Source organism: Macaca mulatta, chromosome 12 (genome assembly GCF_049350105.2).
Source record: "Macaca mulatta isolate MMU2019108-1 chromosome 12, T2T-MMU8v2.0, whole genome shotgun sequence".
Classification (NCBI taxonomy): Eukaryota; Metazoa; Chordata; class Mammalia; order Primates; family Cercopithecidae; genus Macaca; species Macaca mulatta.
In genome coordinates, this window is record NC_133417.1 from 118469889 (window position 1) to 118493691 (window position 23803).

At 36.9% G+C, this 23803-nt stretch overlaps 1 protein-coding gene across 5 annotated transcripts in view; it reads left to right on the forward strand.

Moving 5' to 3' along the window:
- The first annotated feature begins 145 nt into the window (after window positions 1-145).
- Window positions 146-23803, forward strand: part of SPAG16 (sperm associated antigen 16) — a 1158987-nt gene continuing 1135329 nt past the window's right edge. For 4 of the 5 annotated variants that reach the window (XM_001082826.5, XM_077956652.1, XM_028831079.2 and 1 more), the window contains exons 1-3: window positions 146-380; window positions 11775-11821; window positions 12961-13056. In XM_001082826.5, the coding sequence (XP_001082826.3) occupies window positions 245-380; window positions 11775-11821; window positions 12961-13056 (279 nt within the window). In that variant the 5' untranslated portion in view covers window positions 146-244. Of the gene's footprint in view, window positions 420-11774; window positions 11822-12960; window positions 13057-23803 lie in introns of all 5 variants that reach the window. The other variant, XM_077956655.1, reaches the window with a different exon arrangement.

A 23803-nucleotide genomic window follows, 5' to 3' on the forward strand; every position in this document is an offset into this window, starting at 1 on the left:
CTCTGAGAGCTGCGCCTGAACTCTCGCGTTAACGGCAACAACGTTGCCACGGTAACCGGGAGGCCCGGGAGTGCGACAGCTACTTGGACTCCTGGCAACCCTTCCTTGCCCCGGGCTCCCGTGGGGCGGGGTGAGATATGTCGGGATCTCGCGAGAGCTGCCTGGGGCCGTTGGGCAGCGTCTTCGCTGTTGCCCTTAGGGACAGCTGTGGGCCGGCCGGTGGAGGGGGCTCGGAGCGCCAGAGATGGCTGCTCAGCGAGGGACACCGAGCTCCGCCGTGAGGGTGCTGGAAGAGGCGTTGGGCATGGGTTTGACGGCAGCTGGGGACGCGAGGGACACGGCGGACGCGGTGGCGGCTGAGGGCGCCTACTACCTGGAGCGTATCCTTCCCGTGGAGGCGCGGCTTGCTGCGCTGTCGGGTAATGGGTGTTGGGAGGAAGGCGAGGGCCTCCCACTGGGGGCGCCTTTTGAGCCTTGGGGCCACTCTCCGGAGGAGACTTTGTTGGACTTCAAGGCGCTGTTTTTGCCACCGCAGTCTTCCTGAGAGCCACTCACTGAATTTCTCGCCCTTAGTAGCGCAGGGTGTCCCGTACCTGTTAGAAGAGTTGGGAGACCTTCCAAGGCCTCATACTTAGTAACCACTCAGTACATTTTGGATGAAGGGTTGCTTTTTATGTTAAGGCAGCACAACAAATTGCTTCAACCCTCCTTGCAAATAATGGGTTTCCTAAGTAAGCCCTCAATCTTTCAGACAGCCGTCCCAATAAATTCAACGGAGGAACGTTAGGAGACTAGGGAAGACCTCTGCCATTGGACTTTTAGAAGCTGAAGCTCAGAATACCCAACCCACGATCCAGTTGGATTGTCCAGTTAATGCTTAAATGCTTAGTTTTGATAGCATTATCTTCCTGGGTAGTTCCAAGTTTGACTATTTAATAATAATAATAGTATAGTTGCTTTTTTTTTTTTTTCCTTGAGCAAATAATGATCTGGTGAACTACACAGCTCAGAGATGTTAGGAAGAAAGCAGATAGTGATTAACGATTTTTATCGGAAGTAACAGAAAAATTGAATAACCATGTGTGGATAATTAGGTCCACTATTTCTTGTGTTAAGGCTTTAGAACTCCCTTCCTCTAGTTATATAGATTAATCCCTACTAGGGAGATGGGGAGAGTTCATGAGAAAAAGACATCTAAGTCCTTTATTCAGGCGGTAAGAAAGAGATGATTATCTGTTCAGTTCTTAAAGATACCAAGGACACTCCAAAATCTGCCAAATCTTATTTTTTTGTCCAACTGTAATCCTCCCCAGCTTTAATTCAAGATTTCGGAAATCCAGCAATGATTCATTTTGTGAGCTTTGACAAGCCGATTAACCTGTCCTGACTCAGCCTCAGTACACATCCACACTACAGAGAGCTGTGAAGAATTTAGTTGAAAGATTAAAGAACATATGTAGTATTTTATTGGGTGCCAAAACGACTTTTACAGGAATAGAAATTCGAATCGCTTGAAATCAATTTGAAAGAAATATGTGGGTGCTTTAGTGTCATAAGTGAGGTTTTATACTGTTTTCATAGATCTAACAGGCTGTCTTTTCCAGTAATATTCCTCTTTAACAGCGATTTTCATAATTCTTCCTAAGCGTATCTATATCAGTGCCCTCGCTACTGAATGGTAACCAGGCATCTTGTAATTTTGTTTGCATTAAAATTATTTCCATAAACACATAGTTTAATTGTTAACATGAGATTGACACAATCAGGTAACTTTTTGCAAACATCTTTGTGAAATAAATGGTAGGAGTCTAACATGACAGAACTTTCAGCAATGAAAATCAGGTTTACTTAATTTGCAGGGAGCTCACTGAGTCCCACCTGCCAAGATGTAGCAGTTTGCAAACCTGTCTTACAAAGACTTCTTCAAATAATCACACTTACTGGAACTTTAACACATATAAGCAACTGTAACTTTTTAGGATTTTACTATCCACTGTGTGAATTATCCAACCCATTTACTTTTCTTCTTTCTTTGCTTGACTGACTACTATTTTGTCTTTTAACCAAAGGGTAGTCAGGGGATACACAGTTAAACATTTAACCAGTTAATTTTGCTATATTCCATGCTGAGGGAAGAGGTTTAGTCATTTCAACTCCCAGTTGAAATGAAGTTTGAGGATTGCTTGTGAATACCAATTTTTCCTGTATCCCTGGGCTCTCTTCACATGGTTAATTAAGAGTTGCCTGTGTAATGTTATTTGACATTGTTTCTTAAGGCAATTATGATAGTTGCTAAAGTGAGACTTCTTTTGGTTAAAAGTTTTTGCTTTCAGGTAATTTAATTGAGCTATTGTGGTGGGTAAATAAAAGTTACAATATGCACAGATGAATCAGAAATCTGATGTCCTGTGCTTCCCACATATACTCAATGACTTCTAATCTGCATTTGGTCTGGACTTCTCTTATTTATGACTGAACAGATGCTCCTAGTACATTAGACAATGAGCTATCAATACCGAGCAAGACTTTCAAAGAAGTTGACTTGAATTCTTTAGGAAATCTCTCACTTTTCTGCTTTTAAATACCCAAATATGAAGAATATGAATAGACTAATGTCTAAACCAGAAACATAGCCAGGATCCGCCTTGTGGGGGAACATTAATAAAGGTCCCATGTCCTTTATGATGGTTTACACACTGTGTTCAGGAAAAAGAGTTCTTACCTTGCAACACCCCTTCCCTGTAATCTCCTAACTCTAACAGTGCCACCTATTTCTCTTCTAAGGAACCTCAGAATATCATTGCTTTTATGTTTTAGACTTCAACAAGGTGAGATACAAACATACATGACATGGTTCTTAGCTATTGTCAGAACACTAAGAAATTGAGTTATGGAGTACATGAATCCTCTGTAGAACTCATCATTAGAAAAATACTTGCAGCATTATAAAATATAAGGTGAGATTTTAGCTATGTGATAGATATGTAAAGGGTCAAGTAGGTATCTCCAGAACCTAGAAGGAAGGTTGGTTGTCTTTTGTGAATGAATGAATCTCTTATTAGAAATCAACACAACTTGGGTGAGGTTTTCAATTGTAGTGAGGAAGGGCTGCCTATAAATGTGTGGCTGCAGACATTTGGGACTGCCCCGTTCCAATTGGAAGGCCAGAATGAATTTGTACTGAGAAAGCTAAGGGTTAATTGATTTTGTTGTTCCTTGTCTAAAGAGACTTTGTTCAAGGAAGAGTAAGTGAATACGTGGACCCTAGGAAAGTGGAGCCTCAAGATACTGTTTTTGTTACATATCTCCCTCTACATGGACATCTGGCTCCTCTAGCTTTTGATTATTTCCTCTCTCTAGGCATTCTAATACTAAGGATTTGGCTTTTTAGATGATAGGTGTAAGTTTACTTGCCATTGAAAAGGTCTCCCCAACCCCCGGCAGCAATTTCTGAGAGTTGAGTAAGTTTAAGCCAGTTCTGTGAAGCTAATCAGCTCTGGATGGAGTCCCAAAGTCAACTCTTTCTGAAACTCCAAAATTAAGGACTCTAGACCCTGAAATACGAGGATCGCACTAGACTGATGCCCTTATCTGAGATACTGAGGACTGTAATTGAAGTAGCAAGCCTGTAGATAAATATCTTAACCTCTACCATGCTACCTTTAGAAAAAAAGTATATTTTTGGCCGGGCGCGGTGGCTCAAGCCTGTAATCCCAGCACTTTGGGAGGCCGAGACGGGCGGATCACGAGGTCAGGAGATCGAGACCATCCTGGCTAACACGGTGAAACCCCGTCTCTACTAAAAAAATACAAAAAACTAGCCGGGCGAGGTGACGGGGGCCTGTAGTCCCAGCTACTTGGGAGGCTGAGGCAGGAGAATGGCGTAAACCCGGGAGGCGGAGCTTGCAGTGAGCTGAGATCCGGCCACTGTACTCCAGCCCCGGCGACAGAGCAAGACTCTGTCTCAAAAAAAAAAAAGAAAAAAAGTATATTTTTAAGAGATGAGGTATTGCTCTGCTACCCAGGCTTGAGTGCAGTGGCATGATCATAGCTCACTGCAGCTTCAAACTCCTGGGCTTGAGCAATCTTCCCACCTCAGCCTCCTGAGTAGCGGGAACTGCAGATGTGCGGCACCATACCCAGCTAATTTTGTTTTTTGTTTTTGTGTTTGGTAGAGATGGGGGTCTCACTCTGTTATTCAGATTGGTCTTGAACTCCTTCAAGGCATCCTACTGCCTTGGCCTCCCAAAGTGCTGGGATTACAGACATGAGCCAATGTACCAGTTTGCTGTCTTCTTAAGTAACTGTTCTATCTAGTCTTTCACTGCAATAGTAATGTTCACTGATAACTTTAATTAAAATTTAAATTTTCCTTATTTTATTGTATTTTATTTTTTGAGACGTCACCCAGGCTGGAGTGCAGTGGCACGATCTCGGCTCACTGCAAGCTCCGCCTCCTGGGTTCATGCCATTCTGCTGCCCCAGCCTCCCGAGTAGCTGGGACTATAGGGACCTGCCACCACACCTGGCTAATTTTCTTTTTTTTTTTGTATTTTCAGTAGAGACGGGGTTTCACTGTGCTAGCCAGGATGGTTCACTTTGGCCTCCCAAAGTGCTGGGATTGTAGGCGTGAACCACCGCACCTGGCCTTTCCGTTTTTAAAATTTACTGTATGGTTTTTAACTTTTTTTTTTAAAGCTAAACATTGTAGTCAAGTAAAACATTTAGAAAGGTGGATGCATAGATTTCTTTTTCTTTTTTAAAACTAGCATTCTCTTAGATACATGTGTTAGCCACTTTTTCTTCTGTTATAAAATGGTACTTCTCTGAAATGTTTGTAGTATTAAGTGAAAAGACATTTCTAAAATCCTTAGTAATTGTTATGAACCCTAATAGTGTATTTCTTATCACTGGAACTTTACGCATGGGTTCTTAGATATTAGAACATACATACCCTATGTATATTCAAATGAAAAGGATACACAACCTGCATATAGACAGACTAAGAACTATGTTACTAAATCCAGGGTGTTGATATTTACCTGTGTGAAAGTCATAGGCTATTTGGAGAGAAAAAAAATGTGTTTTGCTCTGTGTCCTTTAGTCAAACGTTAATGTGCAGGTGACTCACCTGTGGATCTTTAAATGAAGAATCTAATTCAGTAAGTCTGGCAAGGGGGTGAGATTCTGCGTTGCTAAGAAGCTTCCCGGTGCTGCGGGTGCTGCTGGTCCAAGGACTGTAATTGAAGTAGCAAGCCTGTAGATAAATATCTTAACCTCTAGCCTTTATATTTTCAGATAGAAATATCACATGTAGAGCCCATATCTTTGGATCTCCTGGCTTAGAAGTTGGAAAGACTTACACCATCAGCTTCCATGAGCACTATGAGTCTTATATGCTGAACAGAAGTTATTTTCCAGTGATGAAGGTAGAAGATACGCAATAGCTATCTAGAACAGTAGTGGCCAGTACATTTCTCCACTCTTACCAATTCTGTTGAATTGGTAGTGGCTCCCTGGTATAGGATATTAATAAGAATTCTGAGTCCTCATGAAGACTGTGTGGTAAAAACTGCAGGGAGCAATTGGCAAAAGGGAATGTGACCACAAGCATGCCAGCTACCTTCCATTTTTGTCTGTATTATTCAGTTATTTAAACTGGCCTTCCTAAGAAAGGGACCAAGACTATGGTATTTGCTATTTACAGTATTTTTATTTCAGCTTAATAAGTAAAATGTTGATCATGGAAGATCCAGGCTAGATTTTAGATTGCCTCTGTGTACGTTGGCTTTGCAGTGATGGCAACGATTACAAAATGATTTCTGTCTATAGTAGCTTTGGGAAATCATGTAAAATATAATTAGCTATATGTTTCACTCCAGTTCTTTATAAAGATGTTGCTGCTGCTAGCAGTAAACACTACCTACAAATGCAGCAGTGGAAGAGACCAGTGTGTAAGGTACTTTGTATGCTGCTCGCATCTGAAAATTGTTCATTGGTTTCTGGCTCTGGTCCATTTGTGGAATGTTACTTGTCTCTCCCTCATACCAGTTGGCATCTCAAGCTCTGCGCCATTAGGCCAACCAAAATGTCTCACTGAGGTTTCTGGCAGTTGTGTTCTCTGTAGTACTATGATGGGCTTAGGGCTCCCTGGCAGTTTCAGTGTGGGTGTTACATTTTCCCATTTTCTGAAAAGATTGACAGTATCAGGATCTGGTGCAGGCTCTGCTAGTGCAGAAACTATGAGATAGTTCACCCATGGTGACCAAATACCAGGGAACTAATTCATGCTATGAAACTCACAAGTGCTACTAAATTCCTTCCAGAGCAAATGGAGATTTGTGAGAAATGGGAGCCTCAGTCTGTGTCTAGGTTATGACTAGGAATACAGAACCTGGTCTGAACTTGGATGGTACTGTAGGCTGTGGCTTCAGGGCAGGGAGAAAAGGGGAGCCATGGACACTACCCTAGGCGAGAGCAGTCTAGAAAACCAGGCACAGTATTAAGTGTCAAGTCAAGGCCAAGTGTGCAGATAGGTAAGAACCAGATATGAGGGGAACAGATGGGGCAGAAGAAAATTTTGGGACTGAAATTCACCAGTGTTCTTCGAAGGAATACTAGGCAGTTAGAGGGAAGGGAGTTTTGTAAGGGCTCAAAGGCAGCTTGACGTTAAGAAACTAGTTTTAGGCCAGAATGCTAACTTGTTATTTCAGTAGAAAAATAACTTTGCATGAGAACTGTGATTAACTTAATTGTATGGATGTTTCCTAGAGAGTAGGATCACCTAAGAGATTAAATTACGGATGAGAAAGTTGCTCAGTGAAAGTAGAACCAGAGTATACAGAGTTTTATCATTCTTGACGAATTAACCTTTTCTACTCTGGCAAGATTGCTATACAAAACAATGCTTTCCAAAGTTTTTCACATACAGTACTCCATCACATCCTACTTCACTCTGCCTTTTATGCTGTCCCAAGGGCCAAGGGGATTGATATCTCTATGATGCACTATTCTTTTTGTGAGAATCCAAGAATGTCATTTCTCTCAGGCTTTGGAACCAGATATTGCTGGATATCTGTTGAGAAACTCATCTGTTTTCATTGGGTCGATACAGAGATAGTGTCTGATTCCATGTCCCTTTTTACCCTAGTTACTGGGAAGCTTAGAGTCAAATCTGGGGGTTATTTTTAAACAATCTTATGACACCTATGGTATGTGCTGCCTCTTAATCTTATTTCTATAATACTGTTTTCTTTTCTCCTCCAAATTCCACATTCATTAATTGTCACATTTTGTACAGTGTGTATATTTGCAAACTGCTACAGAATCACTTTAGGATCAGTTTGTGCACCTGTCTCTTGCCAGCTAGCTAGCCAGGTAAACAGATGCATACAAACATAAGTGTCAAAGTGCATTTATGTGTTTAATAACATCGTGACATTTAAACTGAGTTGCCTTTGGGAAATTTTATGTATAAATTATATTGTGGATACATAAAAATCAATCAAAGTATGTATCTTCCTAGTTTGATTGTTTTGTCCACTACCTGACGTATTGTCTCATCAATCTCTTGCCCTTGGTTAGATTTCGTTTTGAGTCTGTAGTCGGTAGCTCTTTTCTGCTTCTCTTTCCTCTGGGGGTCTTCAAATTGAGCTATTTATGTGATTTGATTTACCTGTTATTAATGTAATACTTGAGAGTTTTTGGAAAAAAATAGGTGAGTTCATTACCTAGGGTATTTGTAAAAACATATTGTGTATTCCTATTGTCTCATTGTAGAAACAGTACGATGTAGCAGCAAATTTATGGCATTTGTATCTCAGGAATTTATCTTTGTCATTCACAGCTATGTGATCTTGGGCAAATCTTTTAATCTCTGATTCAGTTTCTTCATTTTTAATTTAGAGATGATTGTATTTGTGCCATTTGACCTCATTGGGTTGTTGTGAGAATAAATATAGTTTTGGTCCATGTGAAAATACTTTTAAGCTTTGTAAAATGGTATTTATGTTTTCTCTTAATATTTTTTGATTGTGGGAAAGTAATACATTTAGGTGATAAAAAGCCATTGTCTAGAATATTTGCTGGGTAGGAGTATATAAGTGTTGTTTGATATTTTTTATGCTTTGAGGACAAATCACTTTTTTTTCTACTATATATTGCCATGTGACATCTTCCTCATATAATCTTATCAGTGGTTGGCTTATTTACAACTTTAAAGTCTATCCAGAAGATTTTAGAGTATTCTTTTTGAAATTATTGTAATGTGTACATGGTGAAGGATGGCATTGCTTTTCTGAAGACATACAAATGACTGTATACAAAATTACTTTCTAGGAGCTGTCTCTCAGAAGGGGTCATGCTTTTTCATAGAAAAGAGGCTGACTTCCTCTAGCTGAACCTTCGGAAATTTTATCTTATATAAAACTATCAGAAATATATAAATCTATAACTGGAGGGAAATTTAAAATGTCTTTTATTCATTTTAACATATGGGGGAACAGCGGCATGAGAAATGTAAGAGATTTTTTTTCCATAGATACTCTTTCCAGAGTGAGAAAAGAAATGACAACAAACACTTGTATATCATTTACTATAAGCCAGGCACTAATCTAAATGCTTTACATATATTGACTCTCTTAACACTCAGAGTATGGAAAGAAGCCAGTCTCTAAAATAAAATGACACCTTGATATGGTTTGGATGTGTGTCCCCACCCAAATCTCACCTTGAATTGTAATAATCCCTATGTGTCAAGGGCAGGACCTCGTAGAGGTAATTGGATCATAGGACCAGTTTCCTCCATGTTGCTCTTGTGATAATGAGTGAGTCTCGTGAGATCTCATGGTTTTATAAGTGTCTGGCATTTCCCCTGCTTGCACTCATTCTTTCTCTCATGGCGCCCTGTGAAGAAGTGCCTTCCGCCATGATTGTAAGTTTCCTGAGATATCCCCAGCCATGCAGAACTATGAATCAATTAAACCTCTTTTCTTTATAAATTACCCAGTCTTGGGTATTTCTTCATAGCAGCGTGAGAATGAACTAATACGCATCCAATGAGCCCCACCTCCTAATATTCATGCTCTTTTGTAATCCTCACACATTGAATAGGCATGACCCATGTAACCAGTAGGATAATGAAGAAATGATGTGTGACTTCTGATCTTTGGTCAGAAAAGCTATTGTGGCATCCACATTGTTTTCTTGGACTGCTTATTCTGGGGATAGTTAGCCCACCATATCTTGAGGATGCTCATGTAGCCTGTGGAGAGACCCACATGGGGAGGAACTGAGGTCTTCTGGGAAACTAGTACTATGTCAGTGAGCTGCCATGGAAATGGATCCTGCTGCCTCATCTCAGCCTTCAGATGACCCTAATCCTGCTGTCATTTTGACTGTGACATGAGAGACCCTAAGTCAGATTCCACGAGCTAAACCATTAGTGAGTTCTTGACCCAGAGAAACCACAGTATAATAAATGCGTGTTGTTCCTTTTTCAGCATTATTGACATGTAATTGACAAAATTACATATATTCAAGGTGTACAATGTATTTTGATTTACATATACATTGTGAAATAATTACCACACCCAAGCTAATTGACTTGTTTACCTTGTATAGCTACCTTTTCATTTTTATATTACTTGTGGTGAGAATATTTAAGATCTACTCTCTTTACAGATTTTAAGTGCACACTACATTATTATTAGCCATAGTTAGTGTGCTATATATTAGGTCTCCATAAATTCTTCATCTTATAATGAATGTTTGTGCAACCTTGACGAACTTCCCCATTCTCCCTACCCTCTGTTCATTGGTAACTCCCCTTCTAATGTCTGTTTCCGTGGAGTTGGAATTTTTTTTTAGAGTCCACATATAAGTGAGATTATGCAGTATTTGTCTTTCTGTATCTAACATTTCACTTAGCATGACCTTCAGGTTCAGTATCTGGAGTAGGATGTTAAATAAGAAGTAACAGTGGCTTTGGAACTGGGGATTAGGGAGATGTTGGAAATACGTTGTTAGTGAAAGATAAAATACCTCGAACAGATTTCTGGTAGAAGCCTTATGTTCTTTAAAGAGGCTGATGGCAAGGAATTAGAGAGTGAGGCAAATACTATTAGAAGCTGTTCTACAGTAATAGATAATAAAGGAGATATTTTACTCCTTGTAGTATTTAATATGGATGAATTAAGGTTATTGAATAGACTGAAGTATGCAACTATTTTTGTGTGGTGGTGGTTTAATCATTTAACTAGCTATTTTTGAACCTAATTACTTTTTGCTATGTTATTAGGAGAGGCACTTACTCATGTTTGACAATAAAATACTGACCTTTTGACAGATACCTCGTGTCTGAGGGTTGGTCATAATGGAATGGGGCTTAAGTGTCTCCTGCAAGTGATAGGGATAAGAAATACAGGGGAGAATGATTACTTGTGATGGAGCTTAGTAGCAATAATACATTTATAGGTTTAGATCTCTAAGGAAAATATTTGGCAAGCACTTTATGTATTTATGTAGCACCAAAAACCCACAGAGAACATGGAGAAGCAATATAATATGGTGAAACCTAAACATCTCGGTTCTTTTAGTTCCTAGCTGTGGAACCTTATGCCTCTGATTCTTGATTTGTAAAATAGAGTTATAGTTCCAGCCTCATAGACAGGATGAGGATGAAATTAGTTAATACATGGAAAACCCTTAGAACAGTTCCTGTCTCCTATTAAATACTGTGTAAGCGTTATCTATTCTTGTTACAAACAATAGAAGTTGTTACATACCCTCTCGGCTAACGCTTGGTTAGCATAATACCAGAGACATTTTATAATCAGCAGCAAAATGAAAAATAGGCTAATCCTCTCTTTGAGGATAACCACTGTCATGCATTAAAGTGTTTAATTCACACATTTTAAACTTGGCATAACCAAGTCAGTGTAATAAGAAAAAAAGGAAACCTAACACAACAACAACAACAAGCATTGATGGTGTGCGCTATGATTTAACATAAAATGTTGTCTTGAAGTTTTCATATGTAATTAGAGTAACTTACAAGTTTTGAAAGTCTTAAAGCAATTCTCGTAGAATTATTTTGTGTTAGAATAATTTCCATTGATATTTAATTTCTTCAGTATTTATGAAATTTTGAATTATGATAGCTGTATAGTTTATATTCACTTAAAAATTAAGTTATCTTTCCTATAAAGATAATTTAAAAATGGAGATATATGGAAAAGTTAAATTTTATTGATAAAAACATTGATACGTGTTCTTTACTTAAATATTGGTGTGCATTTGTTTTGTTCATTCACAATACTTTAAACCAAATAAAGTCGCATTTTATTCACGTACTGTGAATAGTTAACTCAGGAGCTCTGGAAAATTCATTGTGGTTTAGATTGAATTTGAAAAATTTACTGTTTTTTCTTATCTCTTTCTAATTCATACTACCTTATGATATTATATGTATTTTCATAAGCCTTGATAGAATCAAGTTGAAAATCATTAGATAGATAGAAAACAGTCAGACAGACAGATAGAAATGTAGGTTTTCATGGATTTGAGTTGTGAAAAATAATGAAGTATTTTGTTTTAAAATATCTAGATTTATAGGCTATATGAGGAAGACAAATTTTTTGGAGATTAAATTATATATATTTACCAACTTCCTGGTGAGATAGTTGAATCCAATACTATATTTGAAGGTCAAATCAATTTTTGTGTAATAATTTTATTCTATGTTTTTTGAGATTAAAACTTGACAAGATATTCAGAGGTCACCATAACTGAAGCATCTGAAGATGACTATGAATATGAAGAGGTAACATGTTAATTTTAGGTGTTCTGTAAATTTATTGCAGTCATTCTCATGAAGTGCTCATTTTATTTTCTGAAACATGTAAGAACCATTTTTTTTTTGTTAAGATATACTAGTTTTTCAACTGAATTTAGCTTGTATCAGCTGATTAAGAATGAGATGTGAAAATTCTATTTAAACATTTAAATTGGATAATATATCTGATTCTTTTGATTTTCCTGTTAATTGTCCTTCAGGTTCAACTCCTTATTGCCTGTAGATTCCTACCATAAACTGTTATCTCTGTTCAGGAGGCACTTCCTTCCTGTCATCCAGTTTGCTCTTGTCAAGGATTCCTAGATTCCTACTGCCCAGTTGGAGCTCAGGCCTTATGCATCCCTTCAGCTTAACTGTACTTCTGTCTAATGTGGTTCCTATCTCAAAGCTTTCCTTTAATTCTTTGTTCCCGAGACCTATCATTACTTTGGACACTTGGAGGATAAAATCACTGGTAGATGACAGAGGCTGTGAATGAAACTGTGTGGAAATAAGCCTGGCGAGCCTGGGTGAGCAAGAGATGGAATGAAGATTGGAGACAGGCTTATTACTGGTGAAATGGAGATTATATGTACCACATGAAGTTCCTGAATGAGTTAATAAATGTAAAGGGCCTAAACCAGTGATCAGTACATAAGAAGCTTGTGTTAAGTCTTAACTGTCATTAATGTAATTACAATCCATCACGTCCTTTCAAGATTTTAATGCTCAGTGAGTTTTATTTTTTAATAAACCAGAGATTTTCAGTTCCTAGTAGTTATGAAAAAGTGATGGCAGAGAGCACTTGGGATGGGGAGAGAATAGTGATATTTAGATAGCTTTATTATTTTTTCAGCAGAATTATTAGATTCTATTTTCTATTATAGATAAAAGCAGTTGCCCACAAACTAATCTTGAATTTATTAGAAGTGACACTTATTGACATTTACAAGGAAGTCAGAAGAAAGCAGTTATTCATTTTTCATGGATCTTCAGAATGACATGGTGTTTTACATAAAGTATTTCTTTGATCCTTTGATTTGTGAAGAAAAATTATTTCTAAAGTGAAATAAAGTATTTTATATTTCTGCTCACTTTTCCTATCCTTCTCTTTCTTTGTGAACTAGATACCAGATGATAATTTTAGCATCCCAGAAGGTGAAGAAGATCTGGCAAAAGCAATTCAGATGGCCCAAGAACAGGCTACAGATACTGAAATTTTGGTGAGAATTTGAACACTAGTGTAGTCTATAGTTTAGCAGTATGAAGTTTGGAAAGTTTTTTAAATGTAAATACTTACTAGTGCAGCCCAGTCCTATGTTGTATCATTTTCATTTCTGTATATTTGTGATCAAGCCTTCACTTTAAAATAAGTAGTCATATTTACCCTTTTTTGGATTGCCATTCTCCACATCATGGTCACTCTTGCATGACTTTGTATCAAGTGACACCTTCTCTCCAAACTCTGATTAATCTCACTGGAGGATAAACCAAGAATTTTTAACATTTGTGTTTAGAATTTAGTATCATATACAAGTTCTACAGTCTGTTTTGTAAACATTTTGTGTTTTTTTAAATGAAAGTATTAATCTTACAAGGAATACTTAATATATTATGACTTTTTCTTGCGAGGCTTATGAACTAATTATGTTAAAGAATGTGTGGGGGATGTCTTTTGATTATAATACAATGAGCTAAAAGTGCGTAAAACTGATGGCATTCCTCTAAAATTGAAAACTCATTAAAATTGTGAACCATTTAATATGATGGCAAAAATATTTTTAAAAATGTTTTATTTTGTACAACATTAAGAAGGATGCTTTCTTTCAGTGATTAACCCCTTTACTACTGAGAAATGTGAAGGAATTTGTGAAACTCCTTTTGGGTTGCAGATTTGCCTTCCTTAGTGTGGAATTGTATGGGAGACTTTACTGCATATTATACCATGTCATTCTTTCCATATTCTATAGACTTCTTCAATCTAGAAGTCCAATAACTCCTTTTCAAAATGTCTGTCCACTCAAAATTGGAATAAAAGCTCTAGAGGAAGATTTTTTCAGGCCAGAATTAATTGCATTCTGTTGTAAATGGAAGGCTACAGCTCATAGTAAATGACATTCTCTAGACATAGCTGCTTCTTGGTAGACACAAAGTGAAGTCTATTACATAGACTTATTAGTCTGTTGGATATCTCAAAGCAATAATTTGTAGGAATAGTTTTAAAATGTAGGAATAGCATTTTCAGTGACGTGCAACTGATAAGTTTATTCACTTCTCATCATCCTCTTGCTTCACATCACTAAGGATTTTGACAAATTCTTTATGTACCGCTCATTTGTATTGGTATTTGGTAAAGTACATATGGCTAATACAGAGCTTGGCACATAGTTGGCACTAAATAAATAGCAGTTAAATAAGAGAATGAATAAATGAATCATTGAATGAAAAAACTATGAACAAAACGAATTGCTTCTTTCATGCTCGAAAGTGTTTATAGTGCAAAGATAAATCAGAGGGCAGTTGAGGAAGAAATCCATTATAGTAGCTGTTGTATCTTCTGAGCCAAATATCAGTAATTCCTTTTTTATCAATTTATTGGAAACTTTTCTTTATCATAACCTCACATGAGTTAACATTCTTGATTTCTGGCATGCCTATAGCTGATTGACTCTCATTTAGCTTGTTTTTACCTCACTTTAAAAAATTCTTTGGAGGAACAGTATTATGCTGAAAATTCACAGAAGTTGTCCTTAAGCTGTTAAAATTAAATATGGATTCATTTTATCATAAGCATATTAGTTATATTTTTTAATTTGCTTTTGATTTCTAAAGTATTTTAATCTTCAGCAATTTGAATTGTGCTATGGACTTTCTGTTTTAAAGAATACTTATTGCTTGTTAAAGCAGTTTCTTGTTCTGATCTTATATATATTCATAAACAAGATATATTTTCTTCTATGTTAAAGGATACAGTAATCTCTATGCACAGACTTCTTAAAATTTTCATTGAAGATTGCAAGTAAAAGATTATGATACTATTACGAAAGTTCAGTTGAAATAATGTAAATTGTCTTATTTGTTAAAATATTAACAAAAATGACTTATTGAATAGTTGACATTTAAATAAGTTCTTATGATTTCCTTTTTTTTTTTCTTTTTTTTTGAGACGGAGTCTCGCTCTGTCGCCCGGCTGGAGTAGTCCAGTGGTGCAGTCTTGGCTCACTGCAAGCTCCGCTTCCCGAGTAGCTGGGACTACAGGTGCCCACCACCATGCCAGCTAAAATTTTTTTGTATTTTTAGTAGAGACTGGGTTTCACTGTGTTAACCAGGATGGTCTCGATCTCCTGACCTTGTGATCTGCCTGCCTTCGCCTCCCAAAGTGCTGGGATTACAGGCGTGAGCCACTGCTCTGGGCCAGGTTCTTATTATTTCCTTTAAACATGGGTAGTATAGATTAAATATTTGAGAATTGATTGCATGGTTTGCTTTATAAATTTTAAATCATGTATTTGATACTATCCGTTTTCTTGGTAGGTTCAGTGATCTGAATTCTGAATTAAATGTATTTTCATTATATTTAAAGTTATTCTTGAAAAATATTGAGAAGATAGGAAATGTTATTAATCTGTAACAGTTGTGTAGTTTGGTTATACTATCGGTTGTTTCTTGAAATTGAAGCATTTTACAAGTATGAATTACAAGTAAAGATAGGACTATGTATATGTTCCTCAGATTGTGTCTGTGTGTCTGTGTGTATTAGGGATATTTGTATGTAAATATATGAAAAGAAAGGTCCAGTTACATTTAAGCTGGGTCTCCCCTTCTAGACTCTGAGCCTTTTTATAAGTGTATTTTTGCCATTTTTTTGGATAATTCTTTAGCCTCTTTGGTTATTGATATTTTATTCTGTTAATTTTCAAGGTGCAATCTCAGAGGTCCTTTATACTGCTATAATTCCATAATGACTTCTAATTTTTATAAATGTAGAATTTTGATCTTTATGACAGTAGCAAGACACCCAAGTCATATAACTGTTCAATTCCCTGATGCTTTTCCTCCTCCTGCTGCCCCTTTTCCTCCTCTTCCTTCTCTTTTTCTTCCTCCTCCTTTTCTTCCTCTTCTTCCTCCTCTGAGAATTTAAGTAGAATTTATGGAATTTCTTTGGAATACTTGACTAGTTTTGGAGAAGACTAATTGATGACTAACCCAAGTGACAATGTTCTTTACCATATGTATCAATAGTTCTCAAAGTATGTGGGAGGTCTTTTGGGGTCCCCAGGACCCCTTTTAAGGAGTTTATGTTGTCTTTCATTTTCCAACTACTCACCTGCTGGAGGATTCTCTTCATATAGCTCAACTGAGACAACATATCACAACAGGTGAAATGCAGAAACAAATATGGGGATCTAGCTGTTCCTCTAGACATTAAAAAGATTTGTAAAAATTTGTAACAGAGCCACTCTTCTCATTAGTTCTTTTTCTGTTTTGGAAAATGTAGTTTTTATTTAAAAAATTCTGTCTATGTTATCTGTGTAGAAGTTTTGTTATAGTTAAAGTAAATAAATGAATATTTTAAAATTTAATATCTAATATGTAATTCTTGACAGGTATAACTCAGATAAATAAGTGCTGTCTGGAGTATTCAATAATTTTTAATAGTATAAAAGTGTTGTGAGAAGATAAAGTTTGAGACATTTTATAGATTTCTATTCTCAGAAATTTTCAAATATGTTAAGAATTAATATAAAATGTTTTCTTGCTATTATGTTAATATAACAAAATATAGTCTAGGATTAATAAATTTGTATTTCTTTTATTTTGATCTTAATCTCACAAGGGATTAATATTAGTTTGGTGCAAAAGTAATTGCGGTTTTACCATTACTTTTAACGGAAAAAAAAATACAATTACTTTTGCACCAACCTATACCATTATGTTAACTCTTACATATCATAATGTTAATGGATTGAATTTTGAAACAATTTTCATTACTTTTATAGACTCAATTGCTAGGTCCCAAGAAAAAGAGCTGTTTGTCATTATTGAATTCGCATTATCTTCATGTACACACTTAATTTTAGTTAGAGACCCAGGCTCCTTGTACTCAAAGCCCGGTCTGCAGATTATCCAAGCCAATATATTTGACTTAATGTGAATTAAGGAGTTGATGAAATGAAGCCCCAAATAAGGTAACATTTAAGTTTTAAGACCACTTGGATTTCATTGTTTATTTTTTTGGGTCTCACTGGTCAACTAAAGTTGTGAAAAGAACTCACATTAAAACAGTTCAAAATTTGTCAAGATACTTGATTTTAATATGTGGTTTAGCACTTCTTGCAATTCAACATTTAATTAGTTCTTAAGTCTGGAAAGTTTTATGTCCTCAACATCTTTCATATCCTTCTCTTTATCTTCATCCTCACTTAGTCTACCTTAAAGCTACCCTCTTTCTTCTCTCATCTGAACTACTGCATGCTGCTGGTACTATGCTTCCTTCTATTCCCACCTAAAAGATGTGTCTAATGCAAATTTCAATTTATCTCCCCTCTCCGTAAATTCACGTAAAGACACATTGGGTGTCTACCCTTCCACCCACCTTTGCTTTCTTGATATGCTTCCTGTTTAGCTTTTCCATTTTATCTTTGGTCCTTTCTCCATAAGACCCTGAGCCTTAATGGATTGAATTGTCACCCTTGTTTTGCCTCAGATGTTTTATTGCCTTGAATATTGGTTTATCTTTCTTTATCTGTTGTATTTCCTCATTGTCTGTAAAGTTCAACCTAACAGTCTCATTAACAAAGCCTTCATTCACCTATCTAAGGCAAGGGAAATACTCTTCTCCATTGTGTATCACGTCACCTAGCAGATTTCTATTGTTGAAATCATAACACACTATAGAAACCTCTCTGTTAGGAAATGTCAGCTTTAGAATGTTCATAGACAAAATGAAGCTATGTGCTAGAGCTACCATTATTTGTCCTCAATAGATTTTTGGGTCACATGTGACTAGAGTAATGTTTGATCATTTAGCAGTTTGCAAAGTGAGACCATGTTTTGCTAGTTTGTAGATTGCTTACTTTTTTGTGCTTATTTTGTGGTGTTTTGTTAACCTCATAATTAAGTTAAAAGCCATAATGAGAGTTGTATATAATGTATAATAGGGATAAAAGTGCAACTTAAAGTTTCTTACGCATACATAATGGTTGCATGTATGATGTCTGTGGATACATAAGTAGAATTCTGTCATCAAAATTTGTAACAAAAGAGCTTCTGTATTATAATGTTTTGTTTTTACTAAATGAGCCTTTCAATTTCTCGAGACAGAACTGTGTCTTATTCATATTTAATTCCCAGCATCTTTCATGGTACATGGGAGATGTCATGGTACATGGGAGATGTGTAGTATTGACATTTTGGCAATATTGATTCTTCTAATCCATGAACATGGACTGTCTTTCCATTTTGTTGTTTGTTTTTCAATTTCTTTCATCAGTATATTATAGCTTTCATTGTAGAGATATCTCACTTGATTGGTTAAGTTAACTCAGGTATTTTATTTGTAGTTATTTGTAAATGTGATTTCTTTCTTCATTTCTTTATCAGATTGTTAACTGTTGGCATGTAGAAATGCTACTGATTTTGGTATGTTGATTTCATATTCTGCAGCTTTACTGAATTTATCACTCCTAATTGTTTTTTTGGTGAATACTTTAGGTTTTTTTCCAGTATAATATCATAGCATTTGCAAACAAGGATAATTTGACTTCTTCCTTTCTGATTTGGATGCCCTTTATTTCCTTCTTTTGTCAGATTACTCTACCTAGGACTTCCAGTACTATGTTGAGTAATAGTGGTGACAATGAGCATCCTTGTTATGTTTCAGATCTTGAAGGAAAGGCTTTCAGGTTTTCCCCGTTCAGTGTGATACTACCTGTGGGTCTGTCATATATGGCTTTTACTGTGTTGAGGTATGTTTCTTCTACCTTCATGTTTTTTTGAGGGTTTCTATCATGAAGAGATGTTGAATTTTATCAAATGCTTTTTTCAGCATCAATTGAAAGGATAATAATGATTTTTGATCTTCATTCTTTTGTTATAATGTATCACATTGATAAAGTTGAGTAAGTTGAACCATCCTTGCATTCCAAGGATGGATCCCACTTGGTCATGATGAATGACCTTTTTAATGTGTTGTTGAATTAAATTGGCTGATATGGTGTTGAGGATTTTTGCATCTGTGTTCATCAGGAATATTGGCCTGTAGTTTTCTTTTATTCACATGTCTTTGGCCCTGATAGGGTAATACTGGCCTCATAGAATGAGCTTTGAATAATTCCCTTTTCTTCTGTTTTTTAGAATAGTTTGAGTAGGGGTGGAATTAGTTCTTTTGTAAATGTTTGATACAATTCAGCAGTGAAGCCATTGTGTCCTGAGCTTTCCTTTGCTGGGAGCCTTTTTATTATGGCATCAATCTTGTTACTTGTTATTGGTCTGTTTGACGTTTGGATTTCTTCATGTTACAACTTTGGTAGGTTGTATGTGTCCAGGAATTTATCCATTTCTTCTAGGCTTTCCAATTTACTGGCATGTAGTTGCTCATTGTAGCCTCCAATGATCCTTTAAAATTTCTTTGGTATTGGTTGTGATGTCTCCTTTTTCCTCTTAATTGTATTTATTTGAGTCTACTTAAAAAAATTTTTTTTGGCTAATGTTTTGTCAATTTTGTTTATCTTTTCAAAAAACCAACATGTGTTTTATTGATCTTTTGTATTGTTCATTTTAATTTCATTTATTTCTGCTCTGATGTTTACTATTTTTCTTATATTTATTAGGTTTTATTTACTCTTTGCTAGTTCTTTAAAATGACTCGTTAGGTAATTTATTTAAAGTTTTTGTTTATTATTGATGTAGGCACTTGTAGAGAGCTGGCAAAGGGATCATGACAAACTCAATATTCCAATGGGGAGGGTATTTGATCAAACAACAAACTATTTGTCATGAATGCAGGATATGGGCAAACTTATGACTGTGCCTACCACCAGAAGGTTTGCTGAAAGCAATCACTCCCTGGCGCTGTGCTCCTTGAGGTTATCTACTGGGACATCTAGAGCCTATTATTTGAAGAATGCAACCTTGCTGTAAATCAAACTGCTGACCGACCGTCACCTGACAGTCACCCCCTCTTCTCACTATCTCTTATACCTAATAAATATGGAGGACTGAAAAACCTCAGGGCGCTTGTTCACTAGAAGCAAGGAGGCCCCGACCCTTCTTCCAAATATACTCTTTTATCTTTTTCTTTATTCCTGTGTTCATCATCCTTTGTTCAGTCCCCCAAGGTCCATGCAGGTGGCAAAGTGGTGCCCATACAGGGACTGGAGGACATCGACAGGAACTTATAGCTAAAAAATTACCTGTTAGTACTGCTTTCACTGTATTTCATAGGTTTTGGTATGTTGTGTTTCCACCATCATTTGTTTCAAGAAATTTTTCGGCCGGGCGCGGTGGCTCAAGCCTGTAATCCCAGCACTTTAGGAGGCTGAGATGGGCGGATCACGAGGTCAGGAGATCGAGACCATCCTGGCGAACACGGTGAAACCCCATCTCTACTAAAAAATACAAAAAACTAGCCGGGCGCGGTGGCGGGCACTTGTAGTCCCAGCTACTCGGGAAGGCTGAGGCAGGAGAATGGCGTAAACCCAGGAGGCGGAGCTTGCAGTGAGCTGAGATCCGGCCACTGCACTCCAGCCTGGGCAACAGAGCGAGACTCCGTCTCAAAAAAAAAAAAATTTTTTTTCAATTTCCTCTTTGCTTTTCTCATTCAGGAGCATGTTTAATTTCCATGTGTTTGTGTAGTTTCCAAAATTCCTCCTGTTATTGATTTTTAAATTTATTTTATTGTAGTCAGAGAAGATACTTGACATAATTTCAGGGTTTTAAAATTTTTTTATTTTTTAAGATTTGTTTTGTGGCCCGATATGCCAGGCCATATATATCCCGAGGATAGAGATAGTCTGTTCTTGAGAATGATGCATGTGATAAGGAGAAGAATGCGTATTCTGCAGTCACTGGAAGAAATGTTCTGTGAAATAGCTATTTTGTTCATTTGGTCTGTAGTGCAGATTAAGTCTGATGTGTCTTTGATGATTTTCTGTCTTGATGATCTGTCCAATGCTGAAAATGGGGTCTTCAAATTTCCAGCTATTATTGTATTGAGGTCCATCTCTCTCTTTGGCTCTAATAGTATTTGCTTTATATATCTGGATGCTCCATAGTTGGGTGCATATATATTTACAACTGTTATAATTTCTTGCTGAATTGGCCCCTTTATCATTACATAATGACTTTCTTGTCTCTTTTTGTAGTTTTTGTCTGAAATCTCTTTTGTCCAATATAAGTGTAGCTACTCCTGCCCCTTTTTGGTTTTCATTTGCATGGAATATCTTTTCCATTCCTTTATTTTCAGTTGCTTATTTTCAGTTTTAGAGGTGCAGTGTGTTTCTTTTAGACAACAGATCATTAGGTCTTAATTTTTCATCCATTCAGTCACTCTATGTCTTTTTATTGGAGGTGTTTTTAGTCCATTTATATTGAGTGTTATTATTGATAAGTAAGGAGGAAGCACCTGCCATTTTGTTGCTTGTTTTCTGGTTGTTCTGTGGTCTTCTCTTTCTTCTTAATTCCTGTCTTCCATTTAGTGAAGATTATTGGTGGTATGATTCAATTTCTTGCTTTTTATTTTTTGTGTGTCTGTTGTATGTTTTTTTGATTTGAGGTTACCATGAGGCTTGCAAATACTATTTGATAACTCATTATTTTAGGCTGATGACAACTTAGCATTGATTACATAAACAAAAAAAGCAAAGAGAAAACTACTGAAAAGTCTCCATTTTAACTTAATCTTTCTGCTTTTTAAGGTTTTATTATTTCTATTTATATCTTATTGCACTACCTATATTTTGACATTGTTGTACTTTTTATTTGATCAGTTCACCTTTTAGTCTCTCTATTAAGGTATGAGTAGTTTACATACCACCATTACAGTGTTATAATGTTCTGTGTTTGTGTGCTTACTATTACCAGTGAGTTTTGTACCTTCAGATGCTTTTTTCTTGTTCATTAACATCCTTTTCTTCCAAACTGAAGAACTCCCTTTAGTATTTCTTGTAGGACAGGTCTGGTGTTGATGAAATCCCTTCCCTTTTGTTTGCCTGGGAGAATCTTTATTTTTCCTTCATGGATATTTGAGGTTTGAAGGATAATTTCACTGGATATACTATTTTAGGATACAAGTTTTTTTTTTTTTTTTTTTTTTCATCATAACTTTAAACATGCTATACCATTGTCTCCTATCCTGTAAAGTTTCCACTGAAAAGTCGGCTGTCAGACATATTGGAGCTATATATATTGTTTCTTTTCTCTTGCTGCTTTTAAGATCCTTTCTTTATTAGTGACCTTTGGGAATTTGATTATTAAATGCTTTAAGTAGTCTTCTTTGGGTTAAATCTGCTTGGTTTTCTATAATCTTCTTGTACTTGAATACTGATATCTTTTCTAGGTTTGGTATGTTCTCTGATGTTATCCCTTTGAATAAACTTTCTACCCCTATGTCTTTCTCTACCTCCTGTTTGCCTCCTGTTTACCTCCCTCCCTCTTACTCCATCCCTGCCTCTACCTTCTCTTTAAGGCCAATAACTCTTAATTTGCCCTTTTGAGGCTATTTTTTTAGATCTCATAGGCATGTTTCATTCTGTTTTACTCTTTTTTCTTTCTCTGACTGTATTTTCAAATAGCCTGTCTTCAAGCCCACTAATACTTTCTTCTGCTTGGTCAATTCTGTTGGCAGGAGGCTTTTATGCATTCTTCAGTTTGTCAGTTGAATTTTCAACTCCAGAATTTCTGCTTGATTCTTTTTAATTTTTTTCAGTCTCTTCATTAAATTTGTCTGATAGGATTATTAATTCCTTCTCTGTGGTATCTTGAATTTCTTTGAGTTTCCTCAAAACAACTATTTTGAATTATCTGTCAGAAAGGTTGCACATCTCTGTCTCTCCACAGTTGGTCTTTGGTACCTTATTTAGTTTGGTGAGGTCATGTTTTCCTGGATGGAAATGCTGTGGATGCTTGTGGATGTTCATCATTGTCTAGGTATTGAAGAGTTAGGTATTTTATTGTAGTCTTCACATTCGGGGCTACACATCCTTCTTGGGAAGGCATTCCAGGTATTTGAGGGGACTTGGGTGTTGTGATCTAAGTTTTTGGGCACTGCTGCTGTATGTTCATTAGGGGTCACTCCAATCTCAGTAATGTTGTGCCTTTTGCAGTCTTTTAGAAGTACTGGCTAAGTTGTCTTGGATAAGATCAGGAAGAATTCTCTAGATTACCAGGTACAGACTTTTCCTTTACTTCCCCCCAAACCATGGGTGTTTCCCTCTCTGTGTAGAGCTGCCTGGAGCTGAAGCAGGGGTGATAGAAGCCACCCCTGTGGTCACTACCACTGAGACTGTGATGGGTCTGACCTGAAGCCAGCATAGCACTGAGTCTTCCCCAAGGCCCATTCACTGTAAATCACTGCCTGGGTAACTCCTGTGTTCACTCAAGGCCCTAAGGCTCTACAGTCAGCAGGTGGCCAGGCTTGTGTTCTTTCCTTCAGAGTGGCAAGTTTCACCCAGCCTAGGTGCATTCAGAGATGCTGTCTAGGAGCCAGTGCCTGATTTGTTAATCTTAAGAATCTACCTGGTGCTGTATTCTACTACAGCTGTGCTAGCTCCCAACCCTCAAGACAAAGTTCTTCCCACTCTCCCCTTTCCACAATCAGGGAAGTCTACCACCAGCATAGGCCCATTGCAAATAACAGCCTGGCTACCACCAATGTTCACTCAAGGGCCAAGGACTCTTCAGTCAGCTTGTGGTTGAAGCTGCCAAACCTGGAACTCTCCCTTCAGGACAGTAGTCTGCCCTCTGGCCCAG